Source organism: Onychostoma macrolepis, chromosome 17 (assembly GCF_012432095.1).
Source record: "Onychostoma macrolepis isolate SWU-2019 chromosome 17, ASM1243209v1, whole genome shotgun sequence".
NCBI lineage: Eukaryota > Metazoa > Chordata > Actinopteri > Cypriniformes > Cyprinidae > Onychostoma > Onychostoma macrolepis.
Genome location: NC_081171.1, coordinates 13,825,457 through 13,841,862, shown reverse-complemented (window position 1 = coordinate 13,841,862; position 16,406 = coordinate 13,825,457). Strand labels below are relative to the sequence as shown.

The window sequence follows — 16,406 nt, the reverse complement described above, 5'->3', positions numbered from 1 at the left end:
GAGTCCAAAAACAACCTTGACAGACCAATTTCCTCTGCTGACTTCCATAAGTAAAGCATTTCTCATTTTAAGCCACTTAAAGCCAGGTGCACACGTCTTGGTTTGTTGCCACAGATTTTGGGGAACATGAAAGATTTTTTACATCACAGGACAAAACTGGCAGTTACAAAGTGCTTACATGTAAAATACCCAATGCTGGGATTTTTTTTTTTTTTTTATCTTGAATGAAAGATAAAAAAGTTCAACGATGCAGGGTGCCAATATTAGTGGAGGGCACTGTATATATAAAAATATATATAAAGTGTTTGAATATATGGTTAGATTCTACACAATATCCTAAAACAAAAACAAAAAATGTGGCTTGTACCAAAGATCTCACTGGGGTCATATCATACAATCTGACAAGCAACAATTTTAAAGGATAAAAAAAACGGTACAGTGTGAACCCATCTTAAAGTTGTTTGGTTTACCACTGTTACTTGTTGACAGATGGGATGTGATCTTTATTCATTGTGAGCTGGCAGGAGCGGCGTCCCTGCATGCCTTACAGCTACACATGATAGTCAGCATGCAAACAAAAACAATCTCCATGCACCCATCAACTTGACATTCAGTAATGTGAATGAACAGTTTACAACAAAACAAAAAAAGGATAATCTGACTCCATGTTAAAACAGCATCTAAGCTTAAACGCATCCTGAGGTCAAACTATGACCTCTGACCCTCAAGTATCACTCATTTCAGTACGACACCGAGCACCTGGTATAGGAGTACAGGGCAGAACAGGTATGCAGAGCTCCACTTGGCCACATGCCTAAATCCTTGAGAGGAAATGTAAAAGGTTAAGAATTCAGAAAAGGTGGAGGGGCTTCCGATGAGCTTTTTTTGTTTAACTGTGTGATGGGAAAAAACACTAGTCTGAAGAAAGTCACTGAAGCATGAACAGAGAGAATGGCTTTATCAGCTCTCTGTGCTAATAAATGGAGTAAGAGGGAGATAAAGCACGAGGGAGTTTCCATATCTTTGCAAAGATGACTGACGGTGAATATTTATGCAGTAAGAGCTTTAAAATGATGAGGAAAGTGTGCAGTTTTAGTTTAAATTTTAACACCAGCTGATCTCAACTCAAATGGGTCTCATTCCTTACAATGCTGATCCTTTGATTCCTTGATTAGCTGTTTTCAGCAAAGATCTCAGAGCTACAGACAGTGTAGAATCATAAAATGAATACCAATTTGCTGACTAAAAACGAAGCTTTGGAAATGATGGAAATGGAAATGATATTTTTAAACTGCTCTGCTGAATAGTGGTCTACTGATATATAAAATTTTTTTGTCATTTTAGCATTTGCATTGGATAATTATTTTCTGTTTGGCCAATAAGTGTCAGACTTTTATTTTGTCATTACTGAGAACATTAGTGCCTGAAGACATATGCATAAGACCTCCATTCTCTTCATTAGTTTACAGTCTTTAACAGTTCTGTCTAATAAATCATTAGACAAAACCATTTTAAAAAAGAAAAAAAAAAAAACATGAAAAAAGTATTATAGCGTTTACCTTTCTTTTATTATCAATATAAAAGCAAATGCAACTGGGATTTAGCAAATACGGAATTATGTCTAAATCATATCATTTAAGTCTTTAAAGATAAAAATTAATTATAATTTAATTCAATATAAATTAGCTGAATTCAATTGTGTAGATTATGGCACAGTAAAAACGAACCATCTAGCGTACAAGCTGTGGTACAAGAGGTATGTACAAAGACTGGTCTGAAATGACATGACAGCAGAATTTTCATTTTTGGGTGAACTATCCCTTAAATTATAGCACTACTTTAATCAGGTAAACTAATCATCTGTCATTCTCTCGGGATCAAGACAGAGCCTCTGTTTTCGGCCAGCTTTGTTCACCTCCCCTGCATTCATTCTGGCATTCCTCCACTCTTCAACCCACACGCTCCTTCGTGGCTGAGCCATGGAATGTGTTTACACTGTTCATTCTCTTCTCTCTATCCTTCAGGCTCCCATAAGCATGATATTCCAGTGCAATCGACACAGTGAGAGTGAATATGATCATGACACCGGTCAGTAAAACTTGCTTTTACATGCTTTAAAAACAAATCATCTCATTTGTGCCAGAAACTTGAACCAACATCTACATTTACACACTTATCTGCCTGTCAAATTAATTACAGTGTATGTGCTGAGAGCTGTGAGAGAGACAGGGCTGCTTACGGTCAGGTGGAGGAGGGGGGAAATCCTCCATGTCCATGCTGAACACACTCTTCTGAGACACACAGATGGATCAGGGAAAGATCCTTCACAAACTCTTATAAACCTACAGGAGCAGAGAGACAGCAGTTAGCCACAGAGACCGAGATCACCCACACAAACACTCACAAGAACGATCCCACAGCTAAAGCAATAGTTCATCCACAATTACAATTATGCCATAATTTATTCATCCTTGTGTTGTTAAAATCCCATATGCTGTCATATTTCCCAGGGAACACAAAAGCTGATATTCTTAAATAATTGTTACGCAGCTCTTTCCATTCAATGGTAGTACATAGTGATGATCAGGGCACAACAAACTTCAAAAGGACCATTAAAGTTGTCCATACTATTTGTGTGCATATTCACATTTATATGAACATTTGGAGACAATATAATCACAAAAATATAGCAATTCAAAGAGATAAGGAGAGAAAGCATGTTATACAAACTACATTTGTATTTTCTTGAAAGAAATGGGTCCAAGACAAATATCACTGGCCTCAACACAGTCATGGGAGTCTGCAGAAGTCTTCTCTATGACTTTACTTCCTGTTTTATGGGTTTTTTTCGGTATGTTTGTTGCACAACAAGACTTTGGTGAGCAAAAATTCTGTAAATGTTAATAGAAAGTCAAAGCAGTTTTGTTAAAATACTATTTTTCTATGCAAAAATAAAAGATCATGCCAAACTAGTTAAAGTCAGCATGAAATATCAATTGAACCTGTCTATTTTGTAAACGCATGTTATTTATCTTAGTTCTTAGTTTTGACCCCGTAATTTTTTAATCAAAATGTCCTGAAACTGACTTCTCTCTGGTGAAATACGCTTGACTTCTCCAAACATTTAGTCTGCGTAAAACATGGCCCTTTCATACAATCAGCTGCAAGTTTGTATTCATTTTCAAGTGCAATGCAAAACAATTAACAACCACTGTGCAGAACCAAGTCCCCCCAATATGTTTTTCATTTTCTGATAATCCAACAAACTCAACCCGACACAGACATAACTGGTCAGTTAGGGGCAAATCGTCTCCTCACAATTTACCAACCCATCACATCTGCGCTGACTTACCTCAATCATATTCAACCCTGATGACTCTCATAATCTTGCCTGTTTGTTCATTTGCACTGATATGATGTGTTATTGCAGAAAAGTACTCCACCAGAAAATACTGGGCTAAAAATTCCTCACTGCTCTTTTAGCAAGCTACACCGTATGTCAAAGTCAGATATGTAATCAAGTGTCACGTGATACAGTGGAGGGGCAGCTCGTCGCTGTTGGCCCACTTATTACATCCAAACTGGAAACGCACATTCATGCACAGACATGAGCGACCCCCCTCCTATCTGTGACAGTGAGGGATAGAAAAACCCTTTATCTCTGTCTGCATCTCTTTCTCACACACACACACACACACACACGCACACACACACGCACACACGCACACAACAGTACTTTCCTCTCAACTGAGTTTCCAGATGAGGGTCAGTAGTACAGTGAAGTCATTCTGTAGAATAGAGGAGTTTCTCATGAGGCTGCTGTGTGCGAGACCCTCAGGGTCAGCGAGAGACGAGGCGGACTGACTGACGCACGACTGTATTATCACAGACAATAAGATCCTGGCACAGACACACAAGCTGTTCTCCCACTATCACAGTACTTAGTACATTCTACACGCGACAACTCATGAGTCACTAACAAACCTGATGAGAAGAAAATCTGTTTTGCTGATGGTGACACAGCAAAACAATAAGTGACTGCCTAGAGTTTCAACAGCACTGGTTCCACAAAACATTTCGTTTGCACAAAAAGATTAAGCGGGAAAACGGTTTTCAATATTGACATTAATAAATGTTTCTTGAGTATCAAATCAGCATATTAGAAAGATTTCTGTCACGTGACACTGAAGATTGGAGTAAAAGCTACTGAAAATTCAGCTTTGCCATCACAGGAATAAATTACAATTAACATTACATTCAAATAGATAATGTATTAATATTTCACAATATTACAGTTTTAACTGTTTTTTTTTAAATAAATGCAGCCTTGTAAGCATAAGAGACAAAAAGCATTTTAAAAAAAAAACTCAATTATTCCAAACTTTTGACTATTAGTTTATATATATTTCTCTATGGAGACGATTTTACTTCCAGAACTTGACTGCTGCACATAATTATAGCTGATACTCATGACAGTCTGTCAATGGTCTAAAAATAAGTCAGGATGTTGACTGCTTGTTTAGTCTACACACTCTATGAAGCTTATCTTTCTCTCTCTCACCCCACAGACTACATACGTCATAACAATGTAGATGAGATATGAAAGAAATAAGAACAGATGTCTACCTAACTTTGGGTGGGAAAATCAGACACGTATTCTGCTTGTTAAGTTGACATAGTTGTTGCAATATACGAGTAAAAAAAAGATGTTTTTATATTTACCTTATAATACCTATACAAATGTATGATATGTCCCGATTCCTGATAAACTGTGCTTTGAGGCAAAAGAGCAAACACACACAGACACCAACAGGAAACAGAACTGTGACGGAGTGTGTGAAGCTTGTAATAACAACCCACCTGTGAAGAACAACACAAACATCAGAGCCACATGCGCAGAAACACTCATTTATGGATCATCACTAACACAGCACATTTGCCTTCAGAGTATCATGACACCATGACAATATTTCACTCAAATGACAGGTAGTTGACAAGAGGGAGCTTTAAAATGACACGCTTCAGAGGTCTGTGGCTTTAGAAAAGGCCACAATGGAATATAAATTCACTCCTACATGACAGTCTTAAGATTTCTGATGAATCAACAGACTGTAAATCCTGCAGACCACATTACCGCTGCTGTGAAACAGTCATTCATTACTGATGATCAGGATATTTAAAATAAAATGATATTAACACCTTCATTTTTACTCTAAACGATACCCTGAAAGTCAAATGGATCCTTTTTTATGAAAATCAGAGAAGTTATTGTGCACACAATGTTCTTGTGCAATGTGCATGAAACATCCATAGAGTTGGGAACAGATTTGTTAGCACATGAGTGTGTATCAGCAGCATTGACCATGATGAGCTGATCAATGTTTAGTCTGAGCTTGACTTCTGGGTGTGTGACTGTTCAGGCGAGGAAAAAAAACCCTGATGTTTAAATGTGGCTGCAGGGCTTCTGCCAGTCTGCAGTTTCCTGTATCAATCCAGACACGTCTGAGATAATGAAATCTATTTGTTAGAGTAACATACACAGACATGCCTCGCTGTGCACGTTTAACTTCATTTTTAAGACAAATCTATGGAATGTGTGAGACCAGACCATATTATTTAATTGATACAGTAAACAGCATTCTGTTACAAAGCAAAATTTAAGTCTTAAAATCACTGATAATTTTCTCTTACAGTGAGCTTGGAAACGCTGTAATAGGAAATGGAGGTTTTGTGTCCTGAGACCAGAATGATTTTCAAATGTTCTTTTTTTAAACTGAAGAAAGTGCACAACATGTAGACGAGTAAATGGCAGAATTTGATTTTTTAAATCAATTTTAACATAAGCAATCCACTGACACTTAAAGTCACAATGTAATGAAAGTGGAAAAAAAAAATTCTGTATTGTGACATACATTCAAGTTAAAGAGATTATTAAGAAAAAAATAGGGTGTGACTTGATTCAAACCATTGGATGTTGATTGAATGGAGGCTGATCTGAATGTGAGCTTATGATCATTTGTAAAAAAAAAAAAAAAAAAGATGCTAAGTTTAACTGTTTCATGCCAACTTTAAGGAATGACTGATTAAGAAATGACGGTACATGTAAACATCTCACATCTTATCATAATACATGCCTTAAGGTCTTAAAATAAATAAATTAAGGTCCAGTGAGTCTGAAAAGATGTTTAGGCTGCTGTTCAGGGTCAAAGGTTTAATTCCCAGTTGGACTTACAGAAGTACACTTTAAAAAAACACTAAATAATGACCTGGAAGAGCAAACGCCACATGCCATCCATCTATTTTCTCCTATAAAACAGCTTGAAATGTGTTAAATATGGACCTCAAACAAACTCTGTGACCTCCAGCAACACGCCCAATAAGAACACACAGGCAGGTCAAAGCCAGTCTAAATCCTGCTGGTTTAGACATTAAAGACAGCGGATGAGGAGACGAGAAATTACGTTTTAATGATACTCTAACAGCCATGATATCCTGTTATCTGAGTATCACCATGGTAACAAAAGAACTGCAAAGCAGAGGTGAAGGCTAAATTATAATGTTTAGATTCACATTCATCTTAAAGGGGTAGTTCACCTAAAAATTAACATTCTGTTATTATTCGGATCAAAAGATGATATTTTGAGAAATGCCTTGCTTTTTTGTCCTTGGACCCCTCTGACTTTCATTGTGTGGGGGAAAAAACAAAAACATTCTTCAAAATGTTTTCTTTTGTGTTCCATTGGCGAATAAAAATCAGTTTTGGAATGACATGATGATGAATAAATGTTTTTTTCATCACTTTAAGAGGTCCAGAGAAGGTAAATTTGTAGTGCTCAACGGAAAAACGTTTTGAGAGCAGCATCGCTCCTCAACGTTACAGCATGTTTGGCATCTCATTAGATTCTTCACGGACTTCAGTAATCCTTAACAGAAAACTCATACATGGACATGGAAGCTCTAACAATTAACAAACATGGATCCCAAGTGTATTGCATGACCACAATGTTAGATCACCCAACAAAACACCATCTGCCCCGACTCTGTTAGCACAACAAAACAACCCAATGAATATCAAGCAAACAAGGAGTTTTTTCTCTCACTTTTGTCTCTTTCTCCCACTGTGTCAAAGTCCACCCCCCCCCCCCCGTCATAAATTCCATTTTCTCTGCAGATTCCTTCAATAAAGATTTGCCACTCCACATCGAATCACACAGATATGATTCACCCCTAAAGAGCTCTATTGTATATCAACCTCTGTCCATGTGGAGCACTACTAAAGAAAACTCAAGGAAATGCTGATAGGCTGCAAAAAGAAATCTTTGCTTAAATGTGGATTGAACCAATGAGCTTCAGGCTATGTTCAGCAAGCTTGAAAAGCTTGTAATCCACAGCCTTTATTTACGGAGCAGATCACTGTGGGTGGAGAAGCCCCCTGCTCCAGTGGTGTGGCTATTTGCTAAGCAAATTGCCAGCAATCTGAGCAAATCCTGTCCTCTCCTGTGCTCTGATGCAAAGTGAGTTGGACAAGCATGGAGCCAAACAATGCAGTTGCACATGAGAGAGCTCTTCCCCCGTATCACACACACTCATCTAGGAAAAGGCCAGAGGGCCTCGGATTCCTAAAAGCACAGCAGCTCCCGGGGAAGGAAATGATGCAGTAAAACTGAGGGGAAGTGGAAAGTTTCACTAATTAAAAAGAGCATTCCTTAAATGTTTCCAACCATTTGATCCATGTTTAACTGGGGGTATGAAGCTCAGAACTGAATGACACACTGTGTGCATGAAAGGCTCTGAGAACTATTGAGCAAACTTCTTGTCTACATACACACAGAAGATTTTATCCTTCAGCCCTAGTACAGATTGTCAGTACTGTGAAGGACAAAAACAGTACATTTCAAGAATGAGGAGTCAAACTGAATTTATGTTTTTCACAAAGGACACAACGATAAGCATTTGTGGCATTGAAAATGATTTCATTTTTTGTAACACAATAAATTGATTGTTGTAGCAGGGTCCTTTTCCACAATTTTGAACGAATTTTACTGGATTTTTAAAAACCATTTCAACCTTCCACAATGTGAACTGACTGCACCTTTACTCAGTAAGTTTTTGTATACATCCCCAAAGCAGCAGGTTTTACACTTAATAACACCTATCAGAGTGGATGCATTTAATGTGTGTACTAATAGCTGCTGGCAGTTCTTGTTTGGACATTTGGACAAGACTCAATCTGCTGAGTCTTGATGACTGGATGTATGATATAAAGTAGACAGAGAAGTATTATTTCTGACATTTAACCAAATGCATGACAGAGCTGGTCATGTGATGTCAACATGTCAGCACCCAATCTCTATGTATAATAAAACAGCTTTTTTTAATTTATTTTTTTATTTTTAGAAGACTGATAGGATTATGATTGATCTCACATGAGTGTAAATCATATTAGCCACATTTCTCAATAGTATGATTCATTTCTTTATGTGATAAAGTTTTTAATATGTTTAAATACTGAGTGCATATTTAAATTACCACAAAGAGCCACTTCTAGCTGGTCAAAACTGGAACAATTCATAATCATTAAAAATTCCAAGATTTTAAAGAATTTATTTATTAGTTTCACGGACTGGACATCACAATTTTAAAATTCCGTGATATTTCCAGGTTGCCTATGAACGCGTAACGCTGTACTACACGTTTTACATTGATTAGATGATACGAGCCCTGTGGAATAGGTGGTTATTCTGAAAGCTCGATGTTTACCAATACCGAATTGAACGCATTTTTAATAAAAAATCTGATATGACTGTGCGCAGTTGTCACTTGCCACGTAAAGCGGAATCCAGCAGGAAAAGCGCAGCCGCCCCATCAGGCGCAGATGTTGAAAACTTAAAGAAATTATTAAAAATATCTCACCACTGCGACAGAACTCAGGCAATAAACTTCATAACACGGTGCAAACTGCAATAAAGACGTCAATATCGCCCTAAACATGTGCGCGTTACAAATTACAAACTTATTTCAAACATAATAGATTTCAGTGGATTCTCAAGTGTTTGGGAATTCCATGCGCATAATTTACCAACTCACCATCTTTCTGGATCCTCCTGGAAAAAATAAAGTTTAAATTCCGTTTACAGTGCCGCAAGACCGGTTAGGTGAAAAACAGACAAAACACCATAAATATTCTCAGTATCATTTTTTAAGGACTATAGGCAACTTTTCCACTGCTTTTCCCAAACGCGAGCCAACCACTCCATGGCCCCGCCCTCCGCTGCGGCCTCATTGGTGGAGCCTTTTGTTGCCAGTCTCTAATTGGTTTTAAGGCACGTCAATCAAATTCCCTGCGTTTCTCCGTGTGGATGGACACATGCGTTCCAATGTGTGTCACGTGATGTGTGTGAACCGCTCCGGTGCACCTTCTGCTTCACTCGCATCCAGATTTCTACATCAATTGGTATAATCCTAAAATATATGAATAAAATTACTGGAAAATCTTACAGAGACTGCTATAATATATAGGTGAAGTAAACACCTAGATTAAATACAAGATCAAAGCATTTCACAGTTACTTGTTTTCCTAATTATAAAATGAAAATCAAATAATAATTTTGAAGTAGGTTGTGATTTAATGTAGTCGATTCCTTTCACAAATGTCCAAAGTTTGGAAAATGGTCGCGGTGTATTTGCAGCGCTGTACTGTACTCTAGTGGTCACACACAAACTCGCTGAATGATTTCATATTTTAATGCAATAGTGTCGATTTGTGTGGGGGATCAAATTGAATTTCTGTATTAAATAATAAAAAAGGTTCTATATTATGTGACGACGTCTCCGAACTTGTCAACTTTTTAAAAATAATTTTTAGAGGAAAAAAAACAAACAAAGCAACCACGCACTCCCTGCCACGGAAAAGGGGAAACAGCGCCATGAAATATACGTGGGGCCAAAAATATATTGCATCTGAGCGTTAAGCACTACCAAAGAGAATGAATGGGAGAAAGAGACCGGGGTCCGATTCACGAGGCAAACGTTTTTTTTTTTTCTTTCTTTCTTTTCGCTTTTTACCCATTTTTTTAAGAAGGTACATAGCATACCTGGCTCACTTGGACTCGACAAAATACACGTCCACAGACCACAAGATTTTTTTTTTTTTTTTTTTTTTAAACAACGTAGTTTTTTATATGCAGAAACATCCTGCGAATTCAAATCTGGCCCTCAGATTTAAAAACATTTTTTTTTTTTTACACTGATAGGCCTTCTGAAACTGAATTAAACTATCGGTATCTTTGATAATTATATTCATATTCACATGCCAAAAACTGAAAAGTAAAAAAAAAAAAAAGTCCTGTTGAGTAGCACTTTCTACATTAAACTCTAAACTCATTGGAAACGAAACGGTTAAAATGGGTATGCAATGCAAATGGGTATTGTTTTTTCCAGTGAGAAAACAAACAAACACAAACACATTTTGGGGGTAAAACCTTTATTATACATATATATGTATGTATACATACACAGAAGAGCATCAACAGGAGCTTTCAAGCTTTGAATCTTGAATTTTAAGCAAATAATTTAATTTAAACATGCATTTCCCCCTCAAGTAATAATTTAAATTGAAATGTGCACCAATATAACACCTATTCATATTTAAATATACAATGGATTTCCAGTTAACATACTGAGTACAACTGTGTGAACACAAGCAGTAGTTTGTTACAGTTTTAAATTATTGAAACTTATATGAAATTGACCATTAAATGTAACAGGAAAATACGTTTAAATAATAAAACATGGTTTTGGTATACATAAAAGTACATACGAATTCTCAAAATGAAGAAAAAAACCCCCCCAGATAGATTCGAGGTTAGTAACATCTTGTGTTATTTCCTTCCCTCTCATTCGAGAGTAACGAATGGTGTCTGTGAGCTATTTAAATATCATTTAGCTAACCTGCTGAACATGTGTGACACAATTCTAGAGTTACCACACAAACCCGCAGTTCTGACTCTCACATTGTGAAAGAACAGGCTAAAAAAAAGCTGAAATGCTCTTTTTAAACTTCACTGAAAAGCAAGAGCAACTAAAGCCGAGGTAATTTAGCAGCTGATGATAGCAGTTAACCTGCCCCTTTGTTATGATTACATAGTTATGGAATAAATTAATTCCTTAATATTTATATAATACTTTTTTCCACCTGTTGCTATCAGATAATACCGCACATCCTCTTTGTGTCATCCTAAAAATACCCTGAGCTGTTACAAAGGTCAAGTTTATTTTTTTACCGTTTATTTTTCCTTCATTCATATCCAGATTAATTTGGCACTGTAATGTTTTGTATTGTCTGTTATATTTGCTTCAAGTATGCTGTATGCGTCAATGTGAATTTTCTGTTTTTCTGCTTTTCAACTTCTAAAGTATATAAAGTATGACAAAAAGAAGAAGTACTGAGTATAACCACACACAAACGCAGAGGAACTCTAGTTCAATAGCTAGTCCTCAAAATGAAACTATATATTGTAAAATTAAACAACTTCCTTTCCCTTCCTTATCCCTCCCTGGCGCACACACACACACACACACACACACACACACACACACACACACACACACACACACACGTGCATGCACACATTCCTTTCTACAGAGATAAGTCAGTCTCTGTCAGAACAAACCCTATTTATGCGGAACACAAAGAGTTTAGTCAAACGTCCACAAAAACTCACAAAACACAGCCTACAGCCATTGAACACCAATACACAACATCTGTAAAAGAAAAATCCTTCGTACAACTAAAACAAAAACAAGGTCTGGTGGCTTTGAGCTGAAGTTTCCATAGCAGACTGAGTGACATTTAGTTAAGCAGAGCGTGGTTGAGTTGACAGACCATGCTTGGCCATGAAACAGTCAGGGTTTTTGTCATCACAAGACAAAGAACGAGGAGTAACAAATATGAGCCTGTAAGATAAAAACAAGGATCTCACAGCTTGAGAGATGCTGTGCTGCACGGACTGCCAATATACAAAGAGAAATAAGACTCAAACAGCCACTCCTGAAACACCCAAACACACATAAAAGGCTTCTTTCAGGACGCACAACTCAACTCAAACAGGAAATTGAAAGCAAGTTGCATAAAACGGATCTCATGATATTTGCAGGCCCAAAGAAGTCTCCCTGAAACATGCACCAAGACTTCTAGTCATTGTTTTAAGTGCCCAAAAACATATAGACAGAACTACTTGATGGGATAGTTCACCTAAAATGAAAACTCATTCTCACCCTCACATGCATGACATTCATTCTTCAGTAAAACACAATAAACAATATTTAAAAAAAAAAAGTCTTTTAAAAGAAATCATTTGGTCCATATAATGAAAGTCATGAAATGTTATTTTGGATCTTTGGACTTTCAGTTATTTGACAAAAACAGTCATTCTTTCAGGTTTGGAACAACATCGAAGGTGAGTAAATCATGACAGAATTAAACATTTTTGGTGAACTAATCCTTTAAATACAGACACTTCACTAACTGTGCAATATGTGTGCTCACGTTGTAGCAAGTAATACTAGTTAGTGCTAAACTAAAAGCTCTTTAACAAACCTTCAAATAATACTCACTAAAAACACAACTGTACAATATTGCATATTATCTCTCTGCTTCCAGTTGCTTTGTATAGCAGACTGTATTTCTTTGATCTTAGCATTGATCAGCTGGCATGGGGCTTATGTCGAGCCTGGTCTCGGATTGGTCCATTCTCTGCTGCAGGTTTGTTGTCAAAGTTCCAGTCCACAGGATTAAGAAGTTGCAGGGTTTTCTTATGTGTCCAAATGGGGTTGAGGAAGAAGGTGAGCAGGAAGAGGCCTATGAAGAACAGCACTCTCTGAACCAATGGGATGTGGGTGTTCATCTCATCCCAATGATTCCAACTCACCCACCACATATAGTAGGACACAACCATACGGCAATGGAACATGTGAATCATCACCCACTGGTTAACTTTCCAGAAGAGAGTCTTAGACCAGCCCGCCTTTCAAAAGAAGGTATGTTAGAGTTAAAACCAAGTTCAAAACAGGGGTTTATTCATTTCATTGTAGCTACACAGAGAGAATCTGATCTGAACGGATAATTTATTGCTAACGCCTGCTATGTACACATTAAAAAAAGGAAAAGCAGTGCAGCGGAATGCAGAAACGCATTGTGTGTGAATGGCCCCTAAGGGGTTATTCCCACAGAACACGTTTAGTTTTTGCATTTAAAAATATGAGATGCAGGGCAGTGGAATGAAAAAACTAAGGTTTAGAGATGTCTTTTTTTTTTTTTAGAAGTTGAACTTTAAATTGACGCGCCATTCTTAAAAAAACCCACAACAGCTCCTTAAATGGTTGAACCTTATCAGTGAAAAAGTTCCTCTTTCTAAGAACAGTGTACAAACAGCAGGACTATAAGCGTTTTCAGCTATGAAACATGACAAACTGTTGAACTGAGGAAGCAAAATAGAATTGAAACTGGCCAGCAGATAAGAAATCAGGGGCGTTTCAGAAGCTCACAAGACAAACTGTTTATTTTAAGCTTTGATTACAAAGCTTTTTCCTGTATAAGTTTTATTTATTAACAAACTGGACTAAATCTTACTAACAAACTAAGTTTTCAAGCAAAAAGTTTTCCTTAGACCTTTGTGTCTCACCTTAAGCAGCATCCAGGAGATGCAGGTGAAAGGTGTGCTCATCTCCAGCAGCAAAGTCACCATAGGGAGGAAATGACCCTGCCAGTTCCACACAACCGCCCCGACAAACCCTGTGAGGGCGAAGAAGTGATGCATGGCCAAAGGCAGGTCAAAAGACCAGAATGCCACATTGGACACATGAAGGGCCACATTCTCAAACAGGAAGAAGCCTGTAGCAGTCAGCACGTTGAACCAGGACCAGTCCTCCTGCCCGAGAACCTTATCAGAGTAGATGGCAGAATCCTCCATGAGCGCCCGAAGCCCTGCCACCATGCTCTGGATGCCAAACGCAGCCCGTGTTGCAGCCAAATCCCAGAAGACCTTGACAGAAAGATAAAGATTGTAATTTTAGGAAAATGATCTAGACACAAAAATGTCATATTAAAGAACAGTTTATCCAAAAATCTAAATGTGCTGAAAATGTACTCATCCTCAGGCTATTCAAGATGTAGAGGAGTTTGTTTCTCTTTATCGAAACAGATTTGAAGAAATTTAGCATTACTTCACTTGTTCACCATCGAATCCTCTGCAGTAAATGGGTGCCGTCAGAATGAGCGTCACACAGCTGATAAAAGCATCACAATAATCCACAAGTAATCAACACATCTGCAGTTCATCAATTAACGTCTTTAAGCGAAAATGTCTTGTGACGCAAAATATGCACAGATCAAGCACCATTCAAAACAAGCGAAAGCAGCTCAAAACAGTTAGGTGAAATGACAACAGGGGATAGATTTTTTTAATCGGATGAATTATTATTATGGATAATGGACATTAAAAGTTAAAATGCCTTAAAGGTGGACTTGTTTTTTTAAAAACAGCTTTTTGCTTCACAAGACATTATTTGATAAACTGGAGTCGTATGGATTATTGTGATGTTTTTAATCAGCCGTTTGGACTATCATTCTGACAGCACCCATTCACTGGATCCTTTGGTGAGCAAATGATGTAATGTTATATTTCTCCAAATCTGTTCTGATGAAGAAACAAACTTATCTACGTCTTGGATGGCCAGAGGGTGAGTGAATTTTCAGCAAATTTTTATCTTTGGGTGAACAATTCCTTTAAAAAAAACAAAAAACAGAATCTTTTAAAAATCAACCATATTAATAGGCACCTTTTCTTTGGCTGACAGTGAGCGATAGGTGTGAAACAGCAGGTTAGAGAGGATGTGAGAGAGGAGGAAGATAAAGGTGTAGAAGACAAAGCCCAGGCTGATGATTTTCAGCTGAATGTCCTGGGAGGAGTAGTCCATGCTGAAGTTGTGACCTGAGGACAGTATTAAGTTATCTGGCTGGGAAGACATTGCTCAGATCTCCGAACGAATGTCAGACAGCAGCGTCCTTTGGTAATATGCCACAGTCTGTCAGTCAGTCTAGAACGAGAAAGACACTCATTATATTATACACACACACCCTCTGGCCCATTTATCTGCATTACTCACTGAGAAAATACTCTGCCCTTACTTTACTACAACTCTGACCATAAACACCAAGAGAAGAGGTAAAAAGAAACTTTAATCTAAATCACATCATTCATATGTTCAGTCTGATTTATGCTTTCTATTTCTCTTTTACTAATAACGTTACTATAAAATAAATAAATATAATTACAAGTCAGTTATAAGTCTCTGCTTAGTTGTTTTTTAGTTTGTTGTCATTGTTCTTACCTCTTGTAGACAAAATAAAGGCCACGAAACACATTCCTAATGCGCAATAAAGACCTAAACTATTAATTATGTCTTTGATGTGAGCTCGACAATAACATAGCTCACATTCCTTCACCGGGTGCGAACAACTGCACAGCTACAAACAAACCCATCAGAAACCGACAGACATCATGTGACTTAATCTAATCACATGACCAGGTTAATTCTTAAACACTACTCTGTCACCCTCTGCTGGTAGTATTCAGAAGCGTCAATAAATGGCCTACATTTTGTCTTCAATTGTTTGCTTTTCGTGAAGAGACAAACTGAATTTATATTGAGTTCGCAAAAAGAACGTAAAATTTTGAGGGGATACCAGTAAATGTAATTTTCCATTATGAATTAGGCTGCCCATAAACCATAATTATTATTTTTTTTCTTCCCGGAAACATTGATCAATGTTCCACTTACAGAAACGTTTCATTTTGATTTCATTATATCGAATAAATTAACTTCACATTTAAATTATTTTTCATTTAAATACAACAGATTCAGTACATTCAAATTTAGATTTCAATATATTTTTTTAATTAAATTATCTGAAAACCAAGGTGGACATTTTGTGGAGCTGTATTGCAAAATTAAATCCATTAAAATTAATGTGTTTTGTTTTGAACTTTAGTTAATACGTTTAGGCAGATTACAAAAATGTCCTCAGATCACGGTAAATAGGCACAGTTAGCCACAATTTTTGTGTTAGACAGTTAGACACAAATTGATGTGTTGTTAATGTTGTGCAAAGTTAATTCAATCAAGACCATCCTCATTTCCTTCAAAAATTTAATGACTGGATTATTTACAATATATGATCATAGCAATAATCAAGTCATGAAAAGAAACAAAGCAAAAACAAAAGAGTCAAATTTGTAACACAAATTTATAACACAATTTAAACATTTCATGAATACATAAAAAATAAACAAAACTGATAAGTTTAACAATAAACAACATTAAAAAAAAAAAAAAAGTGGTCTGGA

General features: G+C 36.9%; 2 protein-coding genes across 7 annotated transcripts in view; both read right to left on the bottom strand.

Moving 5' to 3' along the window:
* The window catches only part of arhgef10 (Rho guanine nucleotide exchange factor (GEF) 10), a 39,972-nt gene extending 30,697 nt beyond the window's left edge, over nucleotides 1-9,275 (bottom strand). For 5 of the 6 annotated variants that reach the window (XM_058749354.1, XM_058749356.1, XM_058749358.1 and 2 more), the window contains exons 1-2: nucleotides 9,088-9,275; nucleotides 2,240-2,342 (exon numbers count right to left, since the gene is read on the bottom strand). In XM_058749354.1, the coding sequence (XP_058605337.1) occupies nucleotides 2,240-2,276 (37 nt within the window). In that variant the 5' untranslated portion in view covers nucleotides 2,277-2,342; nucleotides 9,088-9,275. Of the gene's footprint in view, nucleotides 1-2,239; nucleotides 2,343-3,352; nucleotides 3,373-9,087 lie in introns of those variants that run through there. The other variant, XM_058749355.1, reaches the window with a different exon arrangement.
* A 1,199-nt stretch (nucleotides 9,276-10,474) lies between these two features.
* Nucleotides 10,475-15,575, bottom strand: cln8 (CLN8 transmembrane ER and ERGIC protein). The gene is made up of 4 exons (XM_058748258.1): nucleotides 15,391-15,575; nucleotides 14,839-15,096; nucleotides 13,683-14,042; nucleotides 10,475-13,025 (listed from the first exon to the last, which is right to left on the bottom strand). Exons 2-4 carry the CDS (start codon nucleotides 15,025-15,027, stop codon nucleotides 12,705-12,707), a joined length of 870 nt encoding a protein of 289 aa, XP_058604241.1. The 5' UTR covers nucleotides 15,028-15,096; nucleotides 15,391-15,575; the 3' UTR covers nucleotides 10,475-12,704.
* Nucleotides 15,576-16,406: the final 831 nt, after the last annotated feature.